General features: G+C 40.4%; 1 protein-coding gene across 2 annotated transcripts in view; it reads right to left on the reverse strand.

Annotated features, from left to right (window-relative positions):
* Window positions 1-26,012, reverse strand: part of DNAJC13 (DnaJ heat shock protein family (Hsp40) member C13) — a 117,095-nt gene that overhangs the window by 4,534 nt on the left and 86,549 nt on the right. For both annotated transcript variants that reach the window (XM_004715990.3, XM_030887705.2), the window contains 16 exons: window positions 25,157-25,336; window positions 24,313-24,480; window positions 22,819-22,932; window positions 20,461-20,577; window positions 18,471-18,648; window positions 15,576-15,667; window positions 13,949-14,048; window positions 10,051-10,125; window positions 9,702-9,814; window positions 7,842-8,011; window positions 7,628-7,670; window positions 7,074-7,247; window positions 5,505-5,684; window positions 5,071-5,211; window positions 3,106-3,249; window positions 1,762-1,861 (listed from right to left, as the gene is read on the reverse strand). In XM_004715990.3, the coding sequence (XP_004716047.1) occupies window positions 1,762-1,861; window positions 3,106-3,249; window positions 5,071-5,211; window positions 5,505-5,684; window positions 7,074-7,247; window positions 7,628-7,670; window positions 7,842-8,011; window positions 9,702-9,814; window positions 10,051-10,125; window positions 13,949-14,048; window positions 15,576-15,667; window positions 18,471-18,648; window positions 20,461-20,577; window positions 22,819-22,932; window positions 24,313-24,480; window positions 25,157-25,336 (2,089 nt within the window). The remainder of the gene's footprint in view (window positions 1-1,761; window positions 1,862-3,105; window positions 3,250-5,070; window positions 5,212-5,504; window positions 5,685-7,073; window positions 7,248-7,627; window positions 7,671-7,841; window positions 8,012-9,701; window positions 9,815-10,050; window positions 10,126-13,948; window positions 14,049-15,575; window positions 15,668-18,470; window positions 18,649-20,460; window positions 20,578-22,818; window positions 22,933-24,312; window positions 24,481-25,156; window positions 25,337-26,012) is intronic.

The following is a 26,012-nucleotide window of genomic DNA, read 5'->3' on the forward strand; positions in this document are numbered from 1 at the left end:
GGATTTCCAGGGGGTGGGGGCGGGGAGAACGTGATTTCTGAAGAAGCCTGTGTCTCTGAATAAACCCCGTCTCTTCCGTGTTCTAAGTCCAGGGACTTTGGTCCGTAGCCTGTCCCTACGGCAGACGCCACTTGTGATCCTTCTTCCTCCACGTCAAGTCAATGAGTGTTACGTACAATGGAGAACAAAGAGAAGATCCCACCTTTCAGGAGGGAAGCTTAAACCGAAGCAGACTCGGACTCGCACCCTGACTCCCACCCACAGGGTCTCTAAGGCGCTAATCTCCATGGTCAGGCTGTCACAGCTTTCTCCTGTGGAAAAGCTGTAGGGTTTGAAATGGACACTTTTCAGTTAGCAGCCTAGTGCTTTAACCACCATGCCACCTGGGCTCCTAATAGGAAAGTCTAGAATCTACCTGCTACTATCCATCAGAGCCAACTTTTAAGTTTACTTAAAGTTAGAAAAAAGAAGATTTTCTAATCAGATCATCTTTATATACAGCATAAGGAAAGTAATGCCATGAATATGTAGTATGTGAACTTTTGGAAAAAGAGTATAAATAAAGAGGTAAGTGTTTTCACTTTAAGAATATATTCCTTTCTATCTAGAAATGATAGCATTAAGCCAGATTTGGAAGAACAATATGGGATAGACTAAGACCCAGGCTAGGTATTTCTTTCCATAACCCTCCTAGGAAACGGGTGGTGGGAGAGTGAGAAGTCAAACCGAAGACACTTCCTTCACATTCACACGTGACCGATGGGCCAAAGCACCACACACTGTCAATGTCTGGCCTCTGCTTCAACTACCACCGTGAGGGGATTCCTACTGAAGTTGTCACACGAAGGACACAGCAGCAGTGTCAAACCAAGTCTAAATTTCAGACCAATCAGGTTAAACTCCCTCCACAATTTCCATTTTTGAAAAACAGAGATTGTCTTCAAGATTTATAAATGCCGTAGAAGGAATCAGGATTGTTAAAACAGTTGGACTGATGTGAGTACTGTTAATAGTTTTTCACCTTAGTTTACCAACATCATCACTGGTGAGAGGAGGGTGCAGAGCGACTCCTGCCAATGATAAAGACCCACCTTGGAGTCCTAGGGTTGATTTCCAAGGGCAAAGGTTTTCTTCCTAACAGAGCCAATGAGAGCACCAGTGCTCTAGACTAGGGGTGTGTCCGTGGGTAGCGTCTCAAACGCCAATGGTTTAGTATCTTTTGATCCCTAAGTAGTAAAATGTCTTTTCTTTTATAGTACCCATAATATTTTCCCCCTGGAAGAACAATCCCTAAATAGTTAGTGAAAACCACAGATCCATTACTGGGAACTTATAAGAAAAATATTTTACAGATGACTATGCATATTTAGAGCATCAGTCTGTTGTTATTCAACAGAAATGGAGAATACATACATGTTTTTGATACTGGTCTCATCTAGGTTTTACATATTTAAGAAAGACATTTTAATACACACAAGGTCCAAGTATAACACTTGGCACCACTAGTTGATTGGCTCAAAGCTGAGCCAAGTACAAGCAGGTTTTAGTCAGCACACACTCACCACAATAGTTAGCACGCTGTGCGCGAAAGTCAGGGACTACTCAGAGCACAGCTGTTGCGAGTGCCCGCACAGCCCCTACGAAGCTCAACAAACAGCCTGGGAAACACTCTGAAGGCAGTGTCTAGCCAAGCCCCCCCAACAGGAAGGTCCCAGGGGCTTCTGGCAAGTGTCTGTGTGTAACCAGCCAAGTGTGGCTTACCTGTGAGGTACCCTGCTGCTGGTGACTCAGAAATGAACAAATCGTGTTTCTGATCTTTGAAGGCGCTCCAGACTGAAGAATGAGACAGGATTTCATTCACCTACAAAAGTAAGCTCTTTGAATATGACCAAGTTAAGGAATACAATAAGGATAAAGACTAATTTCATTAACAGACATGCTGAGGCCTAGGGGAGAGGGCAGACATGGCCTGCACAGGACATACAGGAGTGACTGTGCTTGCCAACCCATAGGCAAAAGCCACAGATGACGCCGTAAGCACACTAGTTAGCGACTGTGACCAAAAACAGTGCCCTTCTGCATTTATGCATTTTTAATTGCTCCAATGCTAATATTGGCATAACAATGTTTCTTTACTTGAAGCACACACACACACACTGGAAGGAAGGCTTTGGCTGACGTAAACTTAAACCCATAGAAAGAGCATTAGACGGTGGAAGTACATAGTGATGCTGGATGAGGCCCACTTAGGATTCAGCAGTAAGAATAAAATCGAAGAGGGAAATTAAATTACAGGGCCGGCATGAAGTCAGCACCTACAACAGAAATACATCAATATAGAAATACGTCACCACAAAAAAGGAAACACTTACTTAAGTGCTAACAAAGAATGAGGGTAAGGAGTGACAAACGATGTTCTGCATCTTTTAAAGTGACCTAACAGGTGGGTAATAAAGACAGATGGCTGTCATCCCCCAACAGTAACCTCTGGAGCTGGAAGTCAGCATTCTTTCTCCAGCACTCAGGCCTTCACGCCGAGTGGAGCCATATGCTTTCGTTGCCTGCAGTGTCACAGCACGCCACAAGTACACTGAAAAGGAACTCTCAGGGGAGCTGACAGCAAGAGTTTAAAAAGGAAGAGAATGTTTTGAAATGGATTACAGTCGCAATTGTACAAGACTGCTCAATGTGATGGCACTGTGGAATGGTGTCATGTCTGTAAGAGCTCCCAATAACAAGGTTTTGGAAGGAAGGAAGGAAGGAAGGAAGGAAGGAAGGAAGGAAGGAAGGAAGGAAGGAAAAGCAATGCTCGAGTGACCCCTTGAGAATGTGGTGCGTGCTTTTCTTATGAAGCAATTATTCAAGGCCCCCCCTCACCCCCACCCCCACCCACGGCCTGCTGATCAGCTCCTGTTACAGTCAGCAGCAGCACAGAAGTGGACCCTGACCAAAGGTGCACAGATCACTGTGGGCTAGATTCTGGTTGTGTGCCTGTGAGTGGACTTCAAAATGTGCGGGGGGGAGAACACCAATATCTTTTAACCTTGAGACCCTCTCGTACAGTGTGGCCGACGGCCCCTCCGAGCCGTCTCTGTGCAGACTCACCTGTTCTCCATACTGCAGGCTTCGAGTCATCGCCTTGAGCGCTTTCACAATTTGAGCCTTAGTGGCAGCAGGGCTGTCCAGAGTTTCAAGGCCAATGCCTTCAAGTAATTTTAAGAGGTATGGGACCAGGTCTGCCTTCAGAGCCTAGAAGAACACAGTAAGATTATAAGAACAAACTATAAAAAGTATACCATCCACTCAGGACATACTTTTCACCTGAAGAATTTTTCCTGGAAGAAGAGCAACCATTTGCTCAATTGCTTCTCACAGTTTTGACCCAAGATAGTTAAGATTTTAAAGTAAGTAATGATAACGATACTCTTACTATTTAATAGCATTTGCTATTCTAAATACCATACATTAGTTTATGTAACTTTCCCAACCACCCGATGAGGCTGGTACTATTATCAGATGGGTTAGATGATTTTATGTCAACTTGAAGATGTATAAAAGTGAAGAGGTGGAATCCAACCTGTCAATCAAGTCACAGCCTGATGGTGTCTCTTTGGGGGTCTGGCCTTCTTACAACGGCAGAACCTGGGACTCTCTCTCACCTCTCTGCCTTCCTGCCTGCCACGACTCTGCCACTGACCCTGAAAGCCGCCAGAACCCTCTCATGTCTCCACGGACCTTGGATGCACCTGAGTCTGTGCCCACTGACCCGTGAGCTTCCTGTGTTCTGCATCATTGTACGTGGCTGAGTGAGTCTGAAGAGGGATCATGGACTAGTATCGGACTTACTGGGCTGGTATGTTTCTTGATATATAATTACTTCTTGATCTAAAGCTCTTTCTTCCAGGTATATGAGGATCCTTTATTTTTTCACTCGTCAACCTGGCCTAAAGCATTCGAGAAGCACAATTCACTGGCTGGAAGGTGGAGGAGGGTTAGTCACAGGGCTGGGTGATGACAGAATCTGAATCTGGACCCATGGCTGTAACTCTGGAACCTGAGTTTCCAGCCCCTACAATGGGCTGCCTGTTCCGATCACAAGACGAATGGGCAACAAGATCTGAAACACCTTATTGCTCTTTTTCATATTTTCTTCCAACACCAATCTTTGCATCCACTTACATTTCCCATCAGCATAATGCCAGATGAACAGTAATTGGGTACCACACTACTTTCACTATCCACTCTGAAACTCAAAAGGACAAGGAGGAGGCAGCTAACATTTTTAGTGTGCCTCTCTTTAAGATGTCCACATTCCTACATTACCTCACTTAGTTCTTACATCAGCTCTGTGAGGCTGCAGTGTCTTTCTCTAGGCCACAGGGTCATCCTCTGGTAGCACACTCGCTCACACACTTGCCAAACTAAACACTCCAAATCAACTCTACAGCGGAACTCCGGGGGATCCAGCATCGCCTTGGGATATGACTAGAAGTACCAATGCCTCCATCTGTGCAAGGGTGGGAGATGTAGCAGGAAGCAGAAAACAAACGGGCAGGGACTTGGACTGAGGCTAAGGATGTGAGGAGCTACTGAAGGATTTGTGATACCAAGAGAGATCCAGTTACAGAACTGAATTTTAGAAAGAAGACTTTTGCAAGTCTTTTAAAATTCACCATGTTTTGTTCCTTCAGTGTCTGTTCTGCACTGCATCTACCATGTACTATTAGGGGGACAGATTGCCAAACAATCCAAGAAAAATCTTTACATGTTTCCTAATCAGTACCTAAGAAACAAAGATTCATAAGAAATCTTTCTGAAACATTGAGCATTTTTTACTAACGAAGGATAAATGCTCAGGAGACGATGAAAGTTAAAATGTAAAGATCACCAAAGTAATTCTGGCTCCCCTTTGCTGTGTGCGTACGTATATGAGTGTGTGTGTAATTATATAAAATCACACATGCACCAACTCAGAACGCTCTCTCTCCAGCAAACCTACAGGAAACCAAATCAGTCCTAAAAAGTGACAAGCTATTTATCTGCTCTATCTGAATCTAGAAAGTCACTTACTTGTGCTACTAACTCACTCTGCTCCTTCTGGAACATACGGTTAATTGCTTCACAGGCAAGACCAACAGTGTCTGCTCGCTTTTTCATTCCATTCATCAGTGGGCCAATAGTCTCTAGAGACGCCATGGTTCGAACACACAGCTAAGTGACCCCCAAAAAGAAGAAAGAGAAGGTTACCTGTAGGGTAGCAATAATTAATACAGGACAGCAAATAACTGTAAAAATAAATGAAAAAACCCACATTCATCTCAGTTGTCATAATGAACTCAGTTAAATTCAGTCTATTAGTCATTTTGAACAGATTTTAAAATGGTTAAAATATCATGGGGTTCATGTGCAGAAAGGGAACTTACACTTCATACATGAGTCATGAAGAGGAAACATGGCTAAGTTCCGGAGCCTGATAAGCTACCAAATACACACAAAACCAGTACCTCGTTTTCAGACAGTGCGTGGATGACCCGGATGGCGCTCTTAGGAATGGCATTGTTCCTGTGGTTCATCGCCTGGATGACTTTGGGAAGATGGCCCAATGGGGGGACCTGATCTGCCAGCTGGGGCTGCGCACTGAAGAGACACACGGTTGCCATTGTCAGAGTTTCCAGAGTGTCCCCCTGAAAAAGAGGGTGTGAAAAATACCAAATGAGGAACAGCAATTCTTTGGTGCTCAAACTAGATCCACAGGTTCGAAGTGCTGACACTTGAAAACAGCTCCCTGCCTTTCTTTATAAGAGGACTGTTAAGTGCTCGCCTCACTGGTCAGCGTACAACTCATTTCAATTGCAGGATTAAGAGAACTACTCCCAAAAGATATTGCTAGAAATCTTTAAGCAATAGTATCACAATGCCCTATCAGAGAGCATCATAAACCAGGAAAAGGCAGGTGTATTATTTACCTCTGACCTACTGGACCCCTCAGAGTGGATATTACATTGCAAAGGGCTAGTTCATATACCATCAGCTCGTGGAAGACGGAAGTGCAAGGGAGTTTTCTGTAAACTTTTTGGAGCCCCCTCTAGCATAACAGGCCTTAAAGAATCCAGGACATTTGGATATTTCCAGAGAGTACAATGAAGTAGAAAGATAATGTTACATGCTTCCCTTTTCTAAATTTCAGCTTTTTAAGTTTCATTTTCTCTGTGTGTGCTTAAAAAAATCCTAGTAGAGATAAGAGATATGACGATGGGAAGTGACATAGGCCAATATTTGGCACACTACTCAGATTGGGGGAGGGGAAGAAGGGGGCGGAAATGTTTTGCTAATGTTTTCTAAGCACTCAGTATGTGCCAAACATTATGCTAAGGAATGTACATGTATTAAACACTTAAAAGCCTCACTCAGCCCTAGGGGCAGGCGCTAGGATCATGTTATAAACGAGGTCACGGGGTCAGAGGGAGCAGGTACTGCAGAGCTGGGGCGTGGTGGAGCTGGGACCTGCATTCAGGACACTCAACAACAAAGCGCCAGGTTCTTCATCGTCCTGATACAGCAAGCCTGTTCAACTTCCAAACTCCTAATCATGGTGCAATTATTTTCAATCTAAAGGTCAAATACCAAAACCTTAAGTACTATCAAGGTTTCTGACTGACTAAGCCAACCAAGGCTCTGTTCTTCTCAATCACTAGAGCTTTCCAGAAGCTGTCTGGCTACAGCCTTTTCCTGTAGCACCGCTGTGCTGACAAGTTCTTCAGTGTGGGTTCCCAAGCAAAGAACCAGTAACCCGTGAGCGGGACGCAACGGGCGGGGAAACAACGGGCAGTGGCAGTACATCTCCAGACTCCTCTACCTCTGGCTCAGAAATCACCCTCACACCACGTCTGACTTTTGAATATGCCCCAAACAAAAATCCACAGGGATATCTAAATTGAAATGTGGTTGCAATGGTTGACAGAGATAACTGATTCCTAAATTGAGCACGCTGAATGAGAATGCTGTTTTCACAAAAATACTATCGGTATCCTTAGCAGACAACTGGAACTGTTTGGTTGATGACTGACACTTACGTGAGGATTGTTCTTCTCCAGGAACTCCGTCAGTTTTTCTAACAGTGCAACAAGAAATTCTCTAGGCTTCCTTAGAACCCAAGCTGGCTGTGCAATAAAGATTCTCAAGAAAACTCCTCCAACAGCAAGTTCCCCCTCTGCTTCTCCAAACACCACAGTAAAATCTTCTGACAACTTTAAATGGAAAAAGAATCACAGTATCATCACCAGTGTACACGAAACAAGATATGCAAATCACATTGAAGAATGTATATGAAATTAAATTCGTGCCTAATTGCCATTCAAATAATCTAATGACAATGATTTAAAACTTATTACAATTTCTTTTAATAAAATTCAGAAAGAACAGTTTTATCGATTACTTCCTTCAAAAATTAGTGTTCCTTTTATATTAAAAGCCTATTTCTCTGGGAAGTACCCTAGCGCTTTAAGGACAGACTATAAACTGACTCAGAGGAAGTTTTTATACAAAAATCAAACAACAACAAAGCAAGAGCAAAAAACCCCAAAGAGTAGATTATAACATTTCTTCTTTTTAATGCAGTTGATCTTACCTTCCAGTTTATATCAGGGTTGTCTCGCTGATTTTTAAAGTGCCTAGGAAAAAAGGGGGCAGCGGGACATCGAAGGTTAGTCATACATCATAGACCCTATGTTGGTTGGCCTGCAGCACCAGTCTTACCAAGGTGATGACTAAGTTGGGAAGGGAAACCCTTGCCCTTTCCAGCAACTGCACCTAAAGGCCATCCAGAACCACACTGTACTTACTCGAGCATCATTTCCCTAACTGTTGTGGACACTTTGTCTCTGGAACTGTCATTCCAAATCAACTCAGGATTTTCATGGGTGCCTTCAAAAATATGTACAGCAGCTTCGGGGTTGTCCCTCATAGCATCCATAAAAACGCTTGGTAGGAATTTCATTAATGTAATCCGAACCTACAGGAAAATGTTTGGGAAGGGCAGTCAGATACACAGACGAAACCATCAGAAACATCTCGGTATGTGGTTTGCTTTGCACTGGTAAACAGCAAGACGGTGGCTGTGGTTTGTGTTTTGCTATCAGCTGTTATCTTTATCTAATCGTTCTTGAGTGAGAGAAAAGCTAAATCCTGGTTTTTGCAACAGTGACTTTACCAAGACTTATCATGATGTGCCCGTTTACCTTTCCCACTTCACCTCTGTGCACCAACCCACCCTCCTACTGAAGAAATTCATTCAGCATCACTTGCGTACAAGGTGCTAGCCTTGCACATGCTGCTCCCTCTTCCCAGAATGCCTGAGCTGGCCTGCTCCTCTAGCCCTCCCCCTAAATCCAAATTGTTCTCATGCTGCCTTTGTGTCTTACGTTCATTTTCTACTGTATTTTGTCACACTCCTTTATGTTATAGATTGAGTCTTTTTCCAAAAGGGATTTTAAAAGTAGCTTTGAAAAAGGCAGCCAACACCCAAGGAAACAAAAACTGAAAATCATTAAGTGTGCCATGGGACAAAGGGAACTGAAGGTTCGGAAGGTTACATTTTCCCCACAGATCTTGACATGGTTCTATCTCCTTTATGCCATTCAAGTCTATACTAAAATCTCATCTCCTATAAGCCTCCCCTGCCAATCCTGTCTTCCTCATTGCTGCAGGAAACAATTCCAATTATATGATATGGAGCATCATAAAATAAAACTGCCAGTTGCTTAAGAAAAGTCCAACTGTTCCTGGAAGAAAAAAGGGCTCTGAGGCTCTCACAGGAGGGCATTTTGTTATGCATGAAGTAATTCCTGCAGGGGGATTTTAGCAAGGCAGTTCACAAATGTCTTCCAATACTCCTCCATGTGTTGACAGCACCATGCCAAGACACAATTCAAATCTACAGAGGCCTCAGCTATGTAGAGAACACAATCAGATATCTTTTACTCACTGAAGCTGGTCTCTTTCACTGTGGTCCATCCTCCTGTCCCTAGCAATGAATTCTCACAAAGCTCAGAGAAATACGTATCAAAGCAGCACTGAAACCAGAAGAGGACCTTAGAGGGAATTTATTTTATTTTCCTTACTGTGGAGCCAAAAAGCTCAGGTTTATACACAATGGGTCCATAATCATTAAACTAAGGCAGTAGTAGGGAGACTGTGATTCATAAAACTATTTTGCCAACAATGTCAGACCACAGCCTTACTAAGCCAGGCCAACAGCTTCATCTCTTTTATAATCGCATTTGGAGTTGTTATTATTATTCATTTGGATTTTAACAAAATCATCTTTTTGAACGATACTTGGAAGGCTTCGTATTTGAGAAAACTCAATCCTTTTTCATGGTTCCTTATTCGTTACACATTCGTTTTCATGGTTCCTTTGATCTCTTATTCATTAACTATCCCGTAGCTTAAAACAAAAGTTTAACATTAACTGCTTGACTTGCTTAGACTCACTTAATACTTGGTCTTTTCATTTCTAAACTTATTTAACTTCGCTATGATCTCCCTACTACTTTCGGTGAAAAAGAACATGAAGTTCTCTCACAGCAAATTATTTTCCTATCCTCACCATGGCAGCCTTCGGAAACTGTCTTTGACACAATTAGTCAAAGTAGCAGAGCTTTAATAATAAATTTCCTTTCAAGGACTTATCTTGTGCTTACCTTTGGCCCTATTAATTTATCGGCTGTCATTTTAGCAAAAAGTTCTGCTGTTTGTGCTCGAACTTGTGGATGTGTTGAATTGCAGAACATGTCCAATAAATAAATCAAAGCTCCTACAAAGGAAAAAACAAAGTGATGCTTATATAAGGAACAGGACTTCTCTCATTAGAATTCATTTTACATAAAAATAGGTTTCAACCCAATGCCATTTTATTTATCTACTTTAACTAGTAGCCTTCCAAAATATTCTTGTAATTATTAGACTACACAAAGCAGCCCTCCACTAAAAAAGGGGAGGGGAGACTTCCTCATATTTACTGATGAGCGGAGAAAGCACTTCATACACTACCCTTTGCCATTGCTTCTTTGATGATTTTTGTACTTGACGTCAAAGCATACAGAGTTTCCAGAACAAGCTGGCGACCTGAAGAATAAAAGACATTTCAAAAACTTCATCATCACCTTTGGTTACATTTACTGGGCCAGGCTCTGAACAGGGTATTCCTCACAGGATATCACACTATCTCTTCACCATAACCAGAGAGACAGGTATTTTCAAGGTGAATGAGAAAGTAGTGGTGCAGTGTAACGGGGTCAAGGCTCCACAGTTAATGAACAGTACTGCTGGGTTTTGTAACCAGATCTGTCAGATTGCAAAGTCTACACTCAAATCCATTATGCCATACTGACTTCCTTTCATCATTGTTCAGCACTTACTCAAAATCATCATCTCACCTCCTAGGGGTCACTCTGACCAAGCAACTAATAATCTCCTCTGGTATACTGTCTTTTGAGGAATGGGGTCGGAGAGGAGGCAGTAGGTGAAAGACACTGCTCCACTCTGCGACATCAGAGCATTCTTCCGGACACAGCCTGTGACACCTCTCGGCTCTCGCTACTGCCATACAACACACGGGAATTCTGGGCTAGTGGATTTCCTCCTCTCGAAGGTCCTGATGAGCTAGAACTGACTTGATGGCAGGGAGTTCGGTTTGGAGAGTCCAATGACAGACAGATGGCACAAGAGTAAAGAGTTGGCAAAGAGAGAACAGGAACAAAAGGCTGGAAGAACTGCTAATAATAAAGATGTGAAAAGCCTAAATGCCCATCGAAAAAGAAAAGACAAAAAAGGCTTTGGTGTATACACACACACACACACACACACACAATACTATGCACTGCTAATAAACAATGATGAAACCACGAAGTACCGCAAGATATTGATGAACCTGAGAGAAATTAGCCAAGCACAAAAGACAATAAATATTATATAGGATTACTGCTATAAGAGGGAAAGAAAAAAAAAAAAACCCAAACCGACAGATAAAGACTTTCATATCAAAGGCAATAGGCTGCAGAAGTTTCAAGGAGGGGAGGGCAGGAGTTGGAGGGGAGGGCAAGGAGATGCACTGCTGACGGGTGCTGGCTTGGATGAAATGGAGGACAGTGGTCCACCGGGCGGAGCTGTGAGTAGGAGGGGTGAACTACTACAGCGTTTAGACTATTGAATGCAAAGTTCATGATCTGAAATGTGAAATCACCTAATTTATAATACAAAGTTGTCTAACCCAGTGGTTCTCAACCTTCCTAATGCCTAGACCCTTTAATACAGTTCCTCATGTTGTGGTGACCCCCCAATCATAAAATTATTTTTGTTGCTACTTAATAACTGCAATTTTGCTACTGTTATGAATTGGGTGACCCCTGTGAAAGGGTCGTTCAATTCCTACAGGGGTTGCGACCCACAGGTTGAGAACTATTGATCTAAACAAACAAAAGAAAGGCCACTAAATTTGTAAACAAAGCAAAAAGGCTGTAAGCTGGGCAGGGCTGTGAACACAGAAGCACACACACTAAAAAGGAGATCTCTAAGAAAAACACCACCACATCCACCACGGTTCTGACCTGAGTTTCAGAGGAAACCAGTGACTAAGACAGGGCAACAGAAGGTTATAGACTTCATGTATTTAACATCCCTTAGCAAACATTGTAAGACAGGTAATTTAGTCTAAAATATAAATCACAGCACTGTAGGCCAAGACATCCACATATCAACTGTTTTGCTTATAAGATTAAAATACTGATTAGACTAGTCAGGAATGGGTATAAAATTATACTTTCAAACTATGATTTCTATAGCATTCTCTGCTTGGTTCACCAACTAGTTTAATTTTAACATTGCTTGAAGCTTCATAAAGCTACCGAAAAACCAATAAAGAAAAGATAAAAACCAACCAAGGCTGTAAACAAGGAGCTCTACAGGTGCAGTGGTTAAAGCACTTGGCTACTACGGTTTGAAACGCTGGCCTTTCAAACCCACCAGTCACCGCATGAGAGGATGCTGCCACTGTCTACTTCCCTAAAGACAATCACCTCGGAAACCCATGGGACTGTTCGGCTGCTCTATAGTAGCTATGGGTTGGAATTCAACTTGACTGCAATGGTTGAAGACATATCAGAAATAATTTGTAAAATCACTTTTCAAAGTTGACATCTCCGAGAGCTATTTCAATGTCATTTATCCAGGCATACCAAAACTCTTGAATGAAAACTCAGCTCCATTCCATTCACTAAACATACGTGAAACACCCAGCATGATCCAGGCATGGAGGAGCTGGGTCTCCCGCTCCCAAGGACAGGGCAGACTTGAAGGCAAGACGAAAGCACTTCCAAGGGGCGGCCAGGACCAACTAAGTAAAAGCTCTGATACGGAAAGGTGAGGTTAGAGTGATAATAGCCTAAACACTCAAGAATCCTGCCTTCGAAAAGCAATCGCAAAGTTGGTTCTAGCATAGCTACTGAGTTGTAATTAATTAAAATGTCCTTTCTAGCTGTAATTCCTTATGTGATATAATTATGGACTGTATGCCTATGGCGTTAGTCCCATTTTGGTGGGCATTCTCGGCTACATTAATGAGTAGGATTAGGGTGGGATTGTCTTGACCTCAGTAGAGGGTGTTAACCATGTCACACCCTTTGCTCCCTTGGGGGTATAGTCTACTAAAAAACAAAACATTCACACCTCCATCAAAACATGGAGAAAGCCCAGGACCATAAGAAGAGCACATTAAAGATTTCTGTCTGAAATGGTGGAGGCTAATTCCAGAGACATCAGACACTGGCACAGAGACTATAGGACAGAGCAAACGAGCCAGGCTGACAGCAGAGACCAAAGGACCATGTGACTGAGAGGCTGGAGACTGGAGAAAGACTTGGTTGCTGGCTGAGGAGACGTGTTGCTGTGGACCAAGGACTGTATTCTTACTGTTTACTGATCCTGATCAAAGCAACCAATTAATTTCCCTATAAATCGTCATGACTGTGAGTTTAGTCTGCGAGTTCTGAGCAGCCACTGCAACAAATTTATCGAGCCCAGGATGGAAGTAGAGTGCCGAGGGAAGAGCGACAGCTAATGTAAGACCAGGTAAAGGAGGATGGGCTGTGGAGGGATAGCTGACCCCTGACTCACTGCACGAGGGAAGCCAGAAGTCAGGTATGGCTGCTCAATGCTCTTTACTGCTTCTATATGCTAAGCTACACCAATTCTACGGCCTATGCCTTTATCAGTGCAGACTATATTCAAGAAATCGGGTTTACATATTTTTAAAAACTGACTTCATCTTGTTGAAAACAGTCTCGACCAGCATGAAACATAAACTATGCAGAATTGAACTCTACGCTGAACACAAGCGTAAGCATGCTGTTTAAAACATCTAATATTAAGTGTTTTTTAAAAACCATGGAATACTAATCATTTTGCAATTGCTCATGTGTACATTATATTTATTACACTGCAAATCCTATGTTCTTTTACTCTTCTAATGCTATATAATAGGAGCGATGGTGGTGTACTGGTTATGTACTGGGCTGCTAATCACACGGTCAGCAGTTCAAACCCACCAGTCACATCTCTGGAAAAATACAAGGCTTTCTATTACTATACAGAGAAACCCACAAGGGCAGCTCTCCCCTCTCCCACTGAGCTGCTGTAATTTGGAATCGACTTGATAGCAGTGAGTTTAAGTTTTGAGAATGCTTTACAATGTTTCTGGACTTCTACCATCAACTTCTGATACAAGGAACACAATTTTATTAACCTGTCTAAAATAATTAGGAAGACAAATCTAACATAAACTACATCACTTGAAACATCCTAAAAGTAAGCAAGGATGACTTATGTCCAAGGTTTTGTATCATGTATGTGATTCCTCCCCACGATGGCTGCCAAATTCAGTGGATATACATACTTGATGGCAATGAATGAAGAAGAGCCAGTAAATTGGATAAAACCACTGATTCAGCAATACTGTTGACACAATCTTGGTTAGACGTCACTATATTCACAACCTGAAAATTAATCAGTAGAGTATTAAAAAGCTTTTGAAAGAATTTTGGACCTATATCAAGCTAGTCATTTATGCTTTTTACAAAAGAGAAAAAAATTTGAAGAACAAAACATTCAATTTGTAGAAAACAATTTACTTTTAAAAGATTAACTTTATTTCTTTGATTTTATGAGAATAAAAAATACGCACAATATTTACTGAAAGGCCTGCGGTTCGAACTCACTACTGCTCCATGGGAGAAAGGTGTTGCAGTAGACTGGCATAAAAATTACAGCAATCCTGCTTTGTCCTATAGGGTCACTAAGAGTGACAATCAACAGCAGTGGGGCTGGTTTAGTTTGGGGTTGAAGCTTATAAGAGGGCTTCAATCCTACGCCAGGCCAGGTCAGGCTCTAGAACTGAAGATACACTGTACTATTGGAAAAACTGCTTTGAGAGGAAAAAATATCTTCAGTCCCCAGCACAATAGACAGAACTAACCTTTACATTATAAAGAAAGAGGCATATTCTTACAAAGAGAATGGCCTCTTAAGTATAACTTTTGTATGTTTAAAGATCAACATCAATTAACTTAAACCCTAGACCTGTGTCCCAAAGCAATGTGTTCAAGATTTCATAAGGTTTATTTTGAAAGTTACTAGGTGCTTAAAGGAATTAAGAAAGAATGGGTTTCAATCCAAAGAATACATGCTTTAAACGTTTTGGCCAATTAAACACTTACTGTATCAAAAACCTGTTTGAAACCAAATGCTACCTAAGAGCACATCACACAAATCATTCATTAACTACTGATCCTGTTACTGCAGGGCTGAAATGAGTCCACTCCAAGCTGTATGTGTTAAAATGAGCAGGCTCATCTGAGACAATGACTCTGGGTGACGTACTCTGAGTCATCTGGTCAGTGAATCAGCTGTGACAAAGACTAACTTTTTCTTTCAGAGGAAGAGGCTGCAACCCAGACAGCTTTCCACTGGACTGCTGATTTCACATTCCTTTTGAAGGAGGCGGCTCCAACTCTCTCAGGACCCTGTCCCCTCCCCTCCCTCACCCCCAGGCCACAAAGCCCACAGGCTCTAGGGAGCTGGCTTTTCTAGACATTCTTGTCACAACATCCCTCAGGCAACTACTTGGCATTCTCAGTGAAAAGGCTGCTTAAGAGTTACACTTAGAGAAGAGTAAATGCGGGCCGAGACAAGATCCATCTTCTGGATCGCAAACCCACAATGTGGCTCCAGCTATGCCCTCGCCTCAGCAGGCCCCTCTGTGGAATAAGAATCATGGACCCCCCAAGTACACACCCCGTTGACCTTCTAAGCTTCCAGAATAAAGCCTATTCCCTAAACCACACCACATGACATTGTGCAACTCAAATTAAGAGGCATGGCAGACATTGATCACAAAAAAGGAATCCACTTGAACAACACTGTGTGTATTCTCTTTGAAACTCACATTTAAAAAACATATTCATATGGCTTTAAAGTCATTCTACTAGAATAAAACACATGCTTTAGTACATAATTCTTTTTACCTCTAAGGCCAATTGCTGTACTTGACCAGCTCCATGGACTCGGAGAAGAGAAAATATTAACTTAAAGTGCCCAATGCATTCACTTTCAGAGCCTAGGGCATAAGAATAAAAAGGTTATGTTTTATTTCCAGACATGTTCTAAATTATATACCTCTTCATAGATGGTTTACTATCACTTACAAGTCTTTGATAACCTTTTCTAAACATTTGTGACATAAAGTGAATGAGGTTCCTCTAAGCAGCAGTACATTTTAAGAAGTAAAAAGGAATATATTAAACGTTTCTTAGGTTTGCCTGGTTTTCTCATCCCGTCTTTGGCCATTATGCTGAAAACAACTTCAGGGAAAAACAATCCAAACACAGCTCAAAAATATCATTATCCCTAGATCATAAAGCGACCCTCAGCCTAATTAAACATTAGGAGAACTTGAATTCATTTGGCTCTTCAGTAAAACTGAGTTTGAATTCTGCCATTTGAGGGCGACATAGAAGTACTAACAGATACAAGGGGGCACCCCCCCCAAAACGGGGAAGAAAAAAAAAAAAAAAAGCTCTGCTGGCAGGAGCTTTCATAATACACATTTTTCTCACTAGGTGAGTATCCATCAACTCACTCTGAGTTAGTGCTTCTAGTGGCATTGCCTGGGAAGGTTCTCTCTGGTCACAGTGACTTTTTTTCATAAAAGCAGTTTGGCCCCAACTTCATTTTTTGTGATGGTCGATTTATGAGAACAGTGTGAGGCTGTGAAATTTTGTTTCCTGCTCAGGAAAAATGCTGCAATTAATTGTTGTGATACTGAGTACAGCTTACAAGGATAGCACTATGGGAAAAACTTCAAGTGTACGAGTGGCTTTTCTCGTTTCAAAAAAGGTGAAATTAAAGTAAGAAAAAACAAACAAAAAAAGGTGAAATGTTAATTGATGACAAGTCTTGTTCTGGAAGTCTGTCAACTTCCCAAATGGCTAAAAATGTTGACTTATAGTGCATTTGGAGTTCATTCCACCAGGTCAGACTATTAATCAAGCTTTCTATTTAGAGGTTCTGAAGAAATTGCTAACAGTGTGTGACAAAAAAGGCCTTTTTTGTGGCAGATGAGGGACTGGTTTTGCCACCACCACAATACACTCCTCACGCAGCCATCTCAATGTACCAGTTTTGGGCAAAAAACAGCATGCCTCTCTTGCCCCATGCACCTGACTCACCTAACCTTGCTTTGTGTAACTACTTTTGGTTTCCGAGAATGAAGAGGGACATAAAAAGATAGTAATTTGATGATGTAAAAGAAGGGAAGAAAAAAAAGAAAACATGGGAGGTGCTGTCAGCCATCCAAACGGATGAATTTGAAAATGTTTCCAACAAGGGGATCATAGATTTGACAAATGTATTAAGTGTAATGGAGAGTACTTTGAAGATAAGGTTGTTTTGCAAAAAATTTAAAGACAAAACTTTTGGGGGGAAAATATTTTGGGTGTTTTTAGATATCCTTCGTATGTAAAAAAATTGTTAAAAATAGTACAAATGAACGGTATTTCCATTTCTATCTTCTTCAAACTGAATCTTAGGTATTTCCGACCATGTCCTTGTGTGACTAAAATAAAAATACTAAACAATATTTTATTTAGCATTATTTCCTTTTATTATACCAAAACTCAAAAAGACTCACTGCCATCAAGTTAATTCTGACTCATAGTAAGCCTACAAGACAAGGTAGAACTGCCCTGTGGGTTTTGAGATTGTACTTCTTTATGGGATTAGGAAGTCCTGTTGGTCTCCTGAGGAGTTCCTGGAGGTTTTGAACTATAGACCTATGGATCACAGTTAACAATGTGTACCAGGGGAGTGCCTGCCTTTGTAGGTAGAAACTACTGCCTAATTGGTCATCTTTTTAGGCCTCATAAGATAATGTACTAAGATCCCTTCAACTTAATGAGTGGCAATATTTCATAAATATATTCTTAGCATGTAAGAGTTGTCATGAAAATAAAAATGACACACAAGCGACACTTTTCAAAATAGATCTGATGTAAATAAAACGTCTGTGTGGACCTGTCCCCAGTTTTAAAAGGTTCCAAAGCAGGAACTTACTCTGCTGTGATGGGCTTTGTATCTAACACATTCTATTATGCCACCGACAGACAACCAGAAATGAAGTCTTGTCCAGATTCTGTAACACTGCCTTTAATAGCAACTTGTGTAATATCCTGGGAATAAGTAAATGTCATTGTTTAATGTTTAATTACTGCCTACTTGTTTTAAAGAAATTTGGCTATCACATACAAAAGTCAGACCTTAACAGTATTTTAATAGTAACGAAAAATAAAAAAGTGTCTGAAAGATACTAAGAAATGTTTACAAAATAATAAAGAGTATTTAGGATTGTATCAAATTTATAATCAAATCAAAGTTAGAAGCTTTCAGATTTTCACCTCCCTGGAATCAGGTGTGTTCTCTTAAGATAGTTAAATGGTGATTTTCACCTTTTAAATAATTCTATTTTTAAACACCACCAACTTCAGGCAGTTTTAAAAAATACCTGGCACTGTGCTATGGACTAGAGAGAGGGAAAAAACAATATCACTTAATAAAGAAATCTAATCCAGGCACTTCAGTACACCTTGTGTGTTCAACTTATTGTGCGAACTGATTTCATCAATGTGAAATTTTATTTTATCAAATTATTCCTCCTTTTCAATATATTTAAACTGATTTTTCTCTTACAAGTATAAGTTCTCATAAATAAGAGTAATTGGATTACTGTCTCCAGCCTACTGTTTAAAAGTAAAAATATTGGCACCGGTTTTCCTGAAAACAAACAAACAAACAACAACTAAATCCCTGAACATCTTGAGGTTTTCTGTTATAAGAAGCACACCAGCCAGGGTCAAGACACAAACCTGGGTTGTATTTTATGACATTTCTCAGAGCTTCCAAAGCCATCTCCACTCTGGGCAGGCGGTCCCCGTGCTGCTCAGACTCCACTTTTGCCGCGTGTGTGATGGCCATGAATGTGTGCAGGTATTGGGCCTGGGAGCCGATATAGTCCAAGAGACTTGCAGCAAATGCTTTTGGAACCTAAAGCAGGCCGAGAAATAGCTGAAAACACATGTGCTCTCAGAAATAATCGATGACAAAGATTCCACAGGAATATATTTTTGAAAATTCAAGGTCTGTAAACAAGCATGATTAATACAAGGAAACTTCAAAAGGTTGGAAAAAAACAGAATTAGCACCAATGCAACACACAACATTCCTTTGGTTCTTTAATGGTCCCCTCACCCCACCCCCGCTACCATGATCTCGGTTCTATCTTACAAATCTGGGTGGACTGGAGCATCTACAGATAAGAGGTCTTGACACGGAATCCAGGGCGGATAAATCCACCAGGACCAATAATGAGTAGTGATATTATGAGGGCAGGGAGAACGTAGGAGGAAAAGGGAGAAAGGAGGAACAGACCACAACGACTGAGGTACCACACCTCCCCCTACCCACCCCGGGGAGGCAGAGCAATAAAAACATGGGTAAAGGAAGACAACGGATGGTGTACAATATGAAAATAAAAATAATTTCTAAATTATCATGGGTCGTGAGGGTGGGAGGGTCAGGGAGGAGAGAAGCTAATACCAAGGGTTCAAGCAGAAAGAAAATGTTTTGGAAATGATGATGGCAACATATGTATAAATATGCTTGATACAACTGATGTATGGATTGTTATAAAAGCTGTAAGAGCCCCCAATAAAATGGTTTATTAAAAATGAATAAAAATTGAAAAAAATAAAGAAAATATAAAATGTCCAAGGACTGTTTGAAGCCCTCTGGTATTTAGTGCATAAACTCACATAGGACATAGATGACACACATATATGTTAAATGAGGACATGGAAAAAAAATACCAGTTGTATTAGAAAGTATTACTCAAATAATTTGTCCTAACACATTAGAGATCTGATCTACTGCCATCAGTGCAGTCATTCTGATATCAGAATATTTCTTCCCTTTAACAAAGGGGAGAGTTTATTGTATAAACTGCTAGTTTATACAATACCTGTAACTTAATATTTGGCTATATTTTTTGAATTAAAATTTATACATATTTAGAGTGCAAACTCAAGAGAGCTTCACAAATCTCTAACTCATTCTGCTTACTCGCTATTTTAGTACATTACTCTGATGAACAATATATGTTATGGTTCAGAAATTCCTTTTCTCTTCCCAAGAACATGAAACAAGTATGAAAGTTTCAATTCTTCCCTAATCAACCAACCACCAATTCCTCTCTGACACTCTGTCCAATAAACAAAACAAAATAAAGTAAAACATCACAACCACAAAAATCCTACACGATCCCCAAGCATGTAAAAAGAAAAAAACCCTACTTTATTTTGGCAATGACTAGTGATCATAACAAGAGACAACTTGATGTCATGACCCCAGATACCTGCTCGAGAACCCTTGTGTGTTTTCTTGTATCCTGTGATTTGACATTCCATACTAAGACTGTGTAACTCACTGGCCACTGTCAGGTCTCCTTGCATTTCCACAAACACGTAGTCAGTTGAAATAATAAATGAGTATATTAATAAAACATCAAGAGCTTCAAAAAGTTTGTGGAAAAATTCATTATCTGTTCATTCCATTTTTCCAAGAACTTTTTGAAGCCCACTCACTAAGATCAGCTGGGCCATGAATAATGTCTTATCCATCTGTTTCCCAAATTTCGTTCAACATCCAAGACAAAGAAGCTCAAATCCATCAATGGTTATTTCTCGTTACAGGCCAAGGTTAGTACATGCCTTTTAACACACCCAGGTTAGTATCCACAGCTATTAGCTTTCAATAACAAGTGATGTACCAAATAAAACTGAAATGCTAGCTAGTGCTTACCTCCAGTTGGAAAGTAGGGACTTCGTTATATACTCTAACAAAAATTTCTCCCACAATAAGTTCTTTGGCATGATCACTGTAGACAAAGTCTGAACCATAAGTTTTGTCACAATCACCCTTTTGAGAAGAGAAAGCAGACTGTTAGGTGTAAATTAGAATCCTTAATGTCCTGTTACAATCCTTAATGTGTTGTCGACTTGCTTTATCCATGTTCAGCTTAATAACTCAATAGTTATAGTAATGACCAGAGAGAGAGAGAGAGAATAGCTGCTGAAGCTGCTCATGATTTCAACCAAAGTAGCCTCATGATTTCATGGGACATCTGGTTAATTAGTCTAATAACATGCTAATGCTTCTGTTCTACTTCTGAATTTGTTGTGCAGTGTCTGCTTGTAAATGTATACATGTCTAAGTCACAGTGCCACATCCAGAAGAACTAGATGGTGCCCAGCTACCATTACTGAACAACCAGATCAAAGACTCCACTGCAGAATCCTGAGCAAAAAAGGGGAAATGCCTAAAAGCATTTTACATTATCATGGATGTGAAACTTTCTGGAGCCATGAGGTTGCATAAACCCTAAAGCTAATGCCCTAAGATAATATTTAAGCCTTGAACCAAAAATATCCCCTGGAGTCTCCCTAAAGAATGTAAGAACATCTACTGCCTTGAGTGTTATAGTCTTTTGCAGTCTACCTATTTGGGATCAAAATGATAACAGCAACTGAAAAGATTTGATAGGAACCTTAGGGGGCAGCAAGTTCATGTTAATGGGGAAGGAACAGCTCAATAAATAGAGTGAATAGATGCATAAAACAGCAAATATAACCATCAATGTGGAATTGTATACATGCAGAAATTTGAACTGGTGTGTTTTTGCCCCGTACGAGAGGCTCCAAAAAGTTAGTGGAAAAATGGAACTAAAAGATAAAAGCCCAAACATTTCTATTAAAACCCATTTGGGAATTTTAAGATCATAGAGTTATAAAGCAAAAATAAACCTGGCTCTTCTCACTCTACCTAGCAGGTATTTGACCTAATGAGATATAAAAGGATAATGGAAATAAACACCTTTGGAATGGGTTTTAAGAAGATATACATTGAAGGAAAGTACTTAAAAGTAGAGCTTCTCCATAAAAAGAAGCAGGTTATATTTATAGACCGACAGAACAATAATTTTTAAAACAAGAAAAGAGAATAAGGGTCCCCTTGGGAATTTAGGTTGAAAAACAAAAGAAAATTTAGGTTGGACTAAAGTAATATGTGAAAGTATATTTAAATTGTTACATACTACAAAGTGAAGAGGTTATTAAGTCTTTTCATTTAAAACGATAAGTGAAGTATAGAAATATAAGACCTGTCTTTTTTCTTAGAAAGCAGTTCTCAACATTTTTTCCTATACAAAGTTCTGGATAAATAATATGGAATAAGTTCAAAAACCAATTTTAGATAATTCAGGACATAAACAGCAATGGTTATATTTAAATAAATTCAAAAGTCACAACATAACTGTCTTCTAAACCATCAAGAGTCAACCACCTAGTATATGAGTCACCCTGTTTGTCTGTCCCCTTACCTCCCATCCTGTTATCTTTTGTTTTTATTATGGGCGCTCACTTTTCCACTAGAAGGAGCCAGGGAAAATGATTTGATTTTGTTATCAGAAAGCACCTGTGACTTACTGGGGAAAAAGGCGGAAGGAAACAAATCAGAACTGTTGGGCGTACAGGTCAAGTACTCTCAACACCTCACTGACACCTAGGTGATGCTGCTGCACACTGACCCGTAAGGACAGGACAGAAGTGCCCCTGTGGATTTTGGAGGCTGTAACTCTTCATGGGAGTGGAAAACTTTTATTTCTCTCGTGGAGTGACTGGTCGTTTCTGACTACCCACTGTGTGCTTCAGCAGCCCAACACATACCCACTATGCGACTGGGGTTTCCCAGATACAGTAAGACTGTTTAAAATACATTGTACAAACATATATACATATCAGTATGTAAGGAGTAACACCAAAAAAGAATCCTCACGTTGTTATTATTGAAGCTATAAAATGTTGTGCTAAAATTGTCCAAATATACTAAAAAAAAAAAACCAAACCAAAAAACCCAAATTCACGACCTTCACTGCCATGGAGTCGATTCTGACTCATCCTGATCCTAGGGTAGAACTACCTCTGTGGGTTTCCAAAGCTGTAATTCTTTTAGGGACTAGCAGTTTAATCCACCCTCCCACTCCCCCACCCCACACTCAACTAACTCTGAACTTAGAAGTAATGAGTTTGTGTGCTTTACTATTAGGCCTTATTTCTAAAATTCCAAGTTACCAATAAACGTATACAACTACAGCACGCATACTTTCTTAATCATGTTTTCTTGTTGAGATTCCAGAAACTCAAGTAGCTCTGCTCTTGTAGAATTGTTCCATATCAAATAGGGGCTCTCTGTGTTGCTGTTAAGCATCTTCAAAATCTGGAAGACAGAATATAACTTTATTGTAACTTTATAGATGGTTATCAGTCACTTAAAATGTCTACTTCATGACAAGCGTTGCAATAAATGTCCTAAGTATAGTGACTTACATCTCAATAATCTACAAGTTTGGAGGCATTACTCTGGTGAAGAGACAATATAATTTTCACCTCAGTTATCACAATCCTTAAAAGATGAATCTGGGATTCAAATTTGTGTTTGACTTCAACATTCTTCACATTTATTCTGCTCATGTGAAAATTGAGTAAGATATGTTATGCTATATCATTTAACAAACACTGGGCAGACACAGTTACAACAACGTGCTCGAACATAGCAATGATTGTGAGCACTGTGAAGCACAGGCCCAGGCTGTGTTCTGTTCTGTTACACACACCAACTTAGCGGTACAAATTACAACACAACATGCTCTGAAAAACAATTGCACAACTACTACCCCCAACTGTCGACCCCAGTTCTATGAGGAAAGCCGTGCAGCACGACCTCTACCTTATACAAGAGTCATCTAAACCTTGTTTCCAAAAGGTTAGCTACTTCACTGGCAAAGGGAATCGCTGAAATGTTAACACCCTAAGACATGGTAGTTGCAAGCAAGCACTTTGGTAAAACCAGATGGATGGGTGCCAAGATTTAATTCTGGGGGGACAGGGGGCAAATAATGACCAATTTCCTGATATTTCTGGAGAGAATGTTTTCAGTCAGTAGAATGCATCTCAATAGAGAGCTCCAAGTGCAGGAAAAGGACCAAAGATGCTGAGTGTCACCTAACGCTCCTCCCTCTGAGGTACTGGAAAGTGGGGTCTAGACGAAAGATGGACACAATCCCATACTTGGCTTATTAATGGATTTCTACAATTTATCGGTTATCTAATTTGCTAATATTCGATCCTTCGACTCCTTCTCAATGATCCTCAACCAAAAGGCCTGGAAGACTAGGAAGTCTGCCTGGGTCATACTTATCTTGTCATCTGCATGTGTATATACATCTATTCATTGTAGGATTTCATTCCTTGGCCTAGATAAAGCAGCCAAGGTTTTCTGATATCCCTGCCTTCCCAGTATGAAACACCACTCCAAGCTCAACTGGTTGCCCAATCCCGCTGGAACTATAGGTGGGCTCCATCGCCAAGAAATCTTAAATTTCCCCGGCATAGATTGGATTTGTAGAGTTGCTCTTAGCATTAATCCATAACTAACTGGAATTTTGTTTTTATAGGAGTACGCAAACAGTATCAAGTTTTAGGTTTCTAAAAGCCATTGCATAGTTGTGTTCTCTTATTATGTACTTAGAGAACCCTGCATTACTCATCAAAAGCCAGGTCTACTTTTTAAAGCGTATTTAATCTCTGAAGCACATACCTCAGCAGCACTAATCACCGCTAGTTTCCTAGCAACATATGGTGTCAGCATGCCAGCTAAACTTTTCCTTATGGTTGGATTTTCTGGGGTTGCTTGTTCCTCAGGAAAGTACCCTCCAAGTCGACCGAGAGCACGGACACTCAGTTTGGCAAGGTTATTGGCTACTTCCTGTTACATGAAAAACAGAAGAAAATCAAGACACTGAAGTAGATATCTTATACAGGTAACATACTAACTTTGGAATGGGACCTGCACAGAACACTAAGCAAACCAGAAAGAAAGACACAAGTGCTCCCAACCTTGATGTCAGACAGCTTATGCATTAAAAATGCTGCCTCATAGATTCACAGGAAACTGTAAGAGTCCATGTGTTTACTTCTACCTAATCCAGTAGCTGACGGATAATTGGGAGAAGCACATTTAAGAATGGATACTGACAACACGTATAATGGATGACAGTGACTAGAAATACAGGCATAAAACTACTTCTGAAAATCAGACAATTACTCAGTGTGTAGGAAAGGCAGCCCCAAGAGTCCGATGGTGTTATTATCTCTCTCTGTGTTATCCAACTTTCATTGTACAATCATGAATTGACTGACTAATCCAGAAAAGATTAAACTATGTCCAATATATGCTATTGCAATTTCCTTGACCTTGCGCTGTTCCAGCCTAAATGGTTAACTTCAAAAGTTTTGGGAATGAAAGAATCATAGCTTAGTGATCTTGAATATTAGTTTATCCCTTGGGGACTCGTTAGATGGTTGATGCTTTTTACCACATTAATTTAGTAATAACTGATTGTGTGGGCTAAAACTCACTATTAAAGCAGTGTTAAAGTTACCTGCTGGTTTGTTTCCTCGTTTTTCTGAATACCACTCTCTTCCAGTGTGTAGTCATAATTAAAAAGATAACCAAGCAGATGCCACAGAATCCCAGCCTGAAATAGGTGTGTCTGTAGCCAGAAATCCACGGCAAAAGAACTGATACATTCTACCCCAAGAGCGGCCACGCGTGGGATCCCCTGAGAGGATAAGAAAAAAAGAATTAATATACACGCGAAAAGAAGTTTTTAAGAGAAACTGGTTGTTGTGAAGCTAGCTATCTTATTGAGGGGCAAGATCTCCAATTTTAAAATTCCAATCTAAGTTACCCCTATGAAGATACATCAGTTATTATCTTTGAGGCTAGTGTCCAAAGTCTTGGAAATTCAGCATTTCCCATTTCACTTATATACATAAGGGCAATAAAAAAACATACAATTATAAACAAAAATATATAGTATTATAATAGTGTTTATTAAACAAAATGATCAAAAATGTGAAGCAATTGTTTCTCCACATATCCTTCACTCTAGGGCTGTATGTTTCTGAAGGTAATGTCTCGCTCTAACCTTTCTCTAAAAATGCTGCACTTTTCGAGTTATTCTGCATCAAAACACTAGTTTAGGTGCCCTCAGACTCACAGCAAGTTCTTTTTCCAATTTTCTTTGACTTTGGGGAAGAAAAAGGAAGCCTGAAGGGGTAAGATCAGGGCTATAGGGTGGATAAAGCCCTGTGTTCTTTGAGAAAATCCATCAGCATTACCCCTTTGGAATACCAAAAAGCATGTCACCTTTTGGAGCTAACTTGTTTACCTTCTGTTGAACTGGTCCTGGCCGATACCCTCAAAGAAACTACTGCTTTGATCTTTTTTTTTTT

This window comes from Echinops telfairi, unplaced genomic scaffold, assembly GCF_000313985.2.
Source record: "Echinops telfairi isolate 266 unplaced genomic scaffold, ASM31398v2 ScPeMD7_7422;HRSCAF=8460, whole genome shotgun sequence".
Classification (NCBI taxonomy): Eukaryota; Metazoa; Chordata; class Mammalia; order Afrosoricida; family Tenrecidae; genus Echinops; species Echinops telfairi.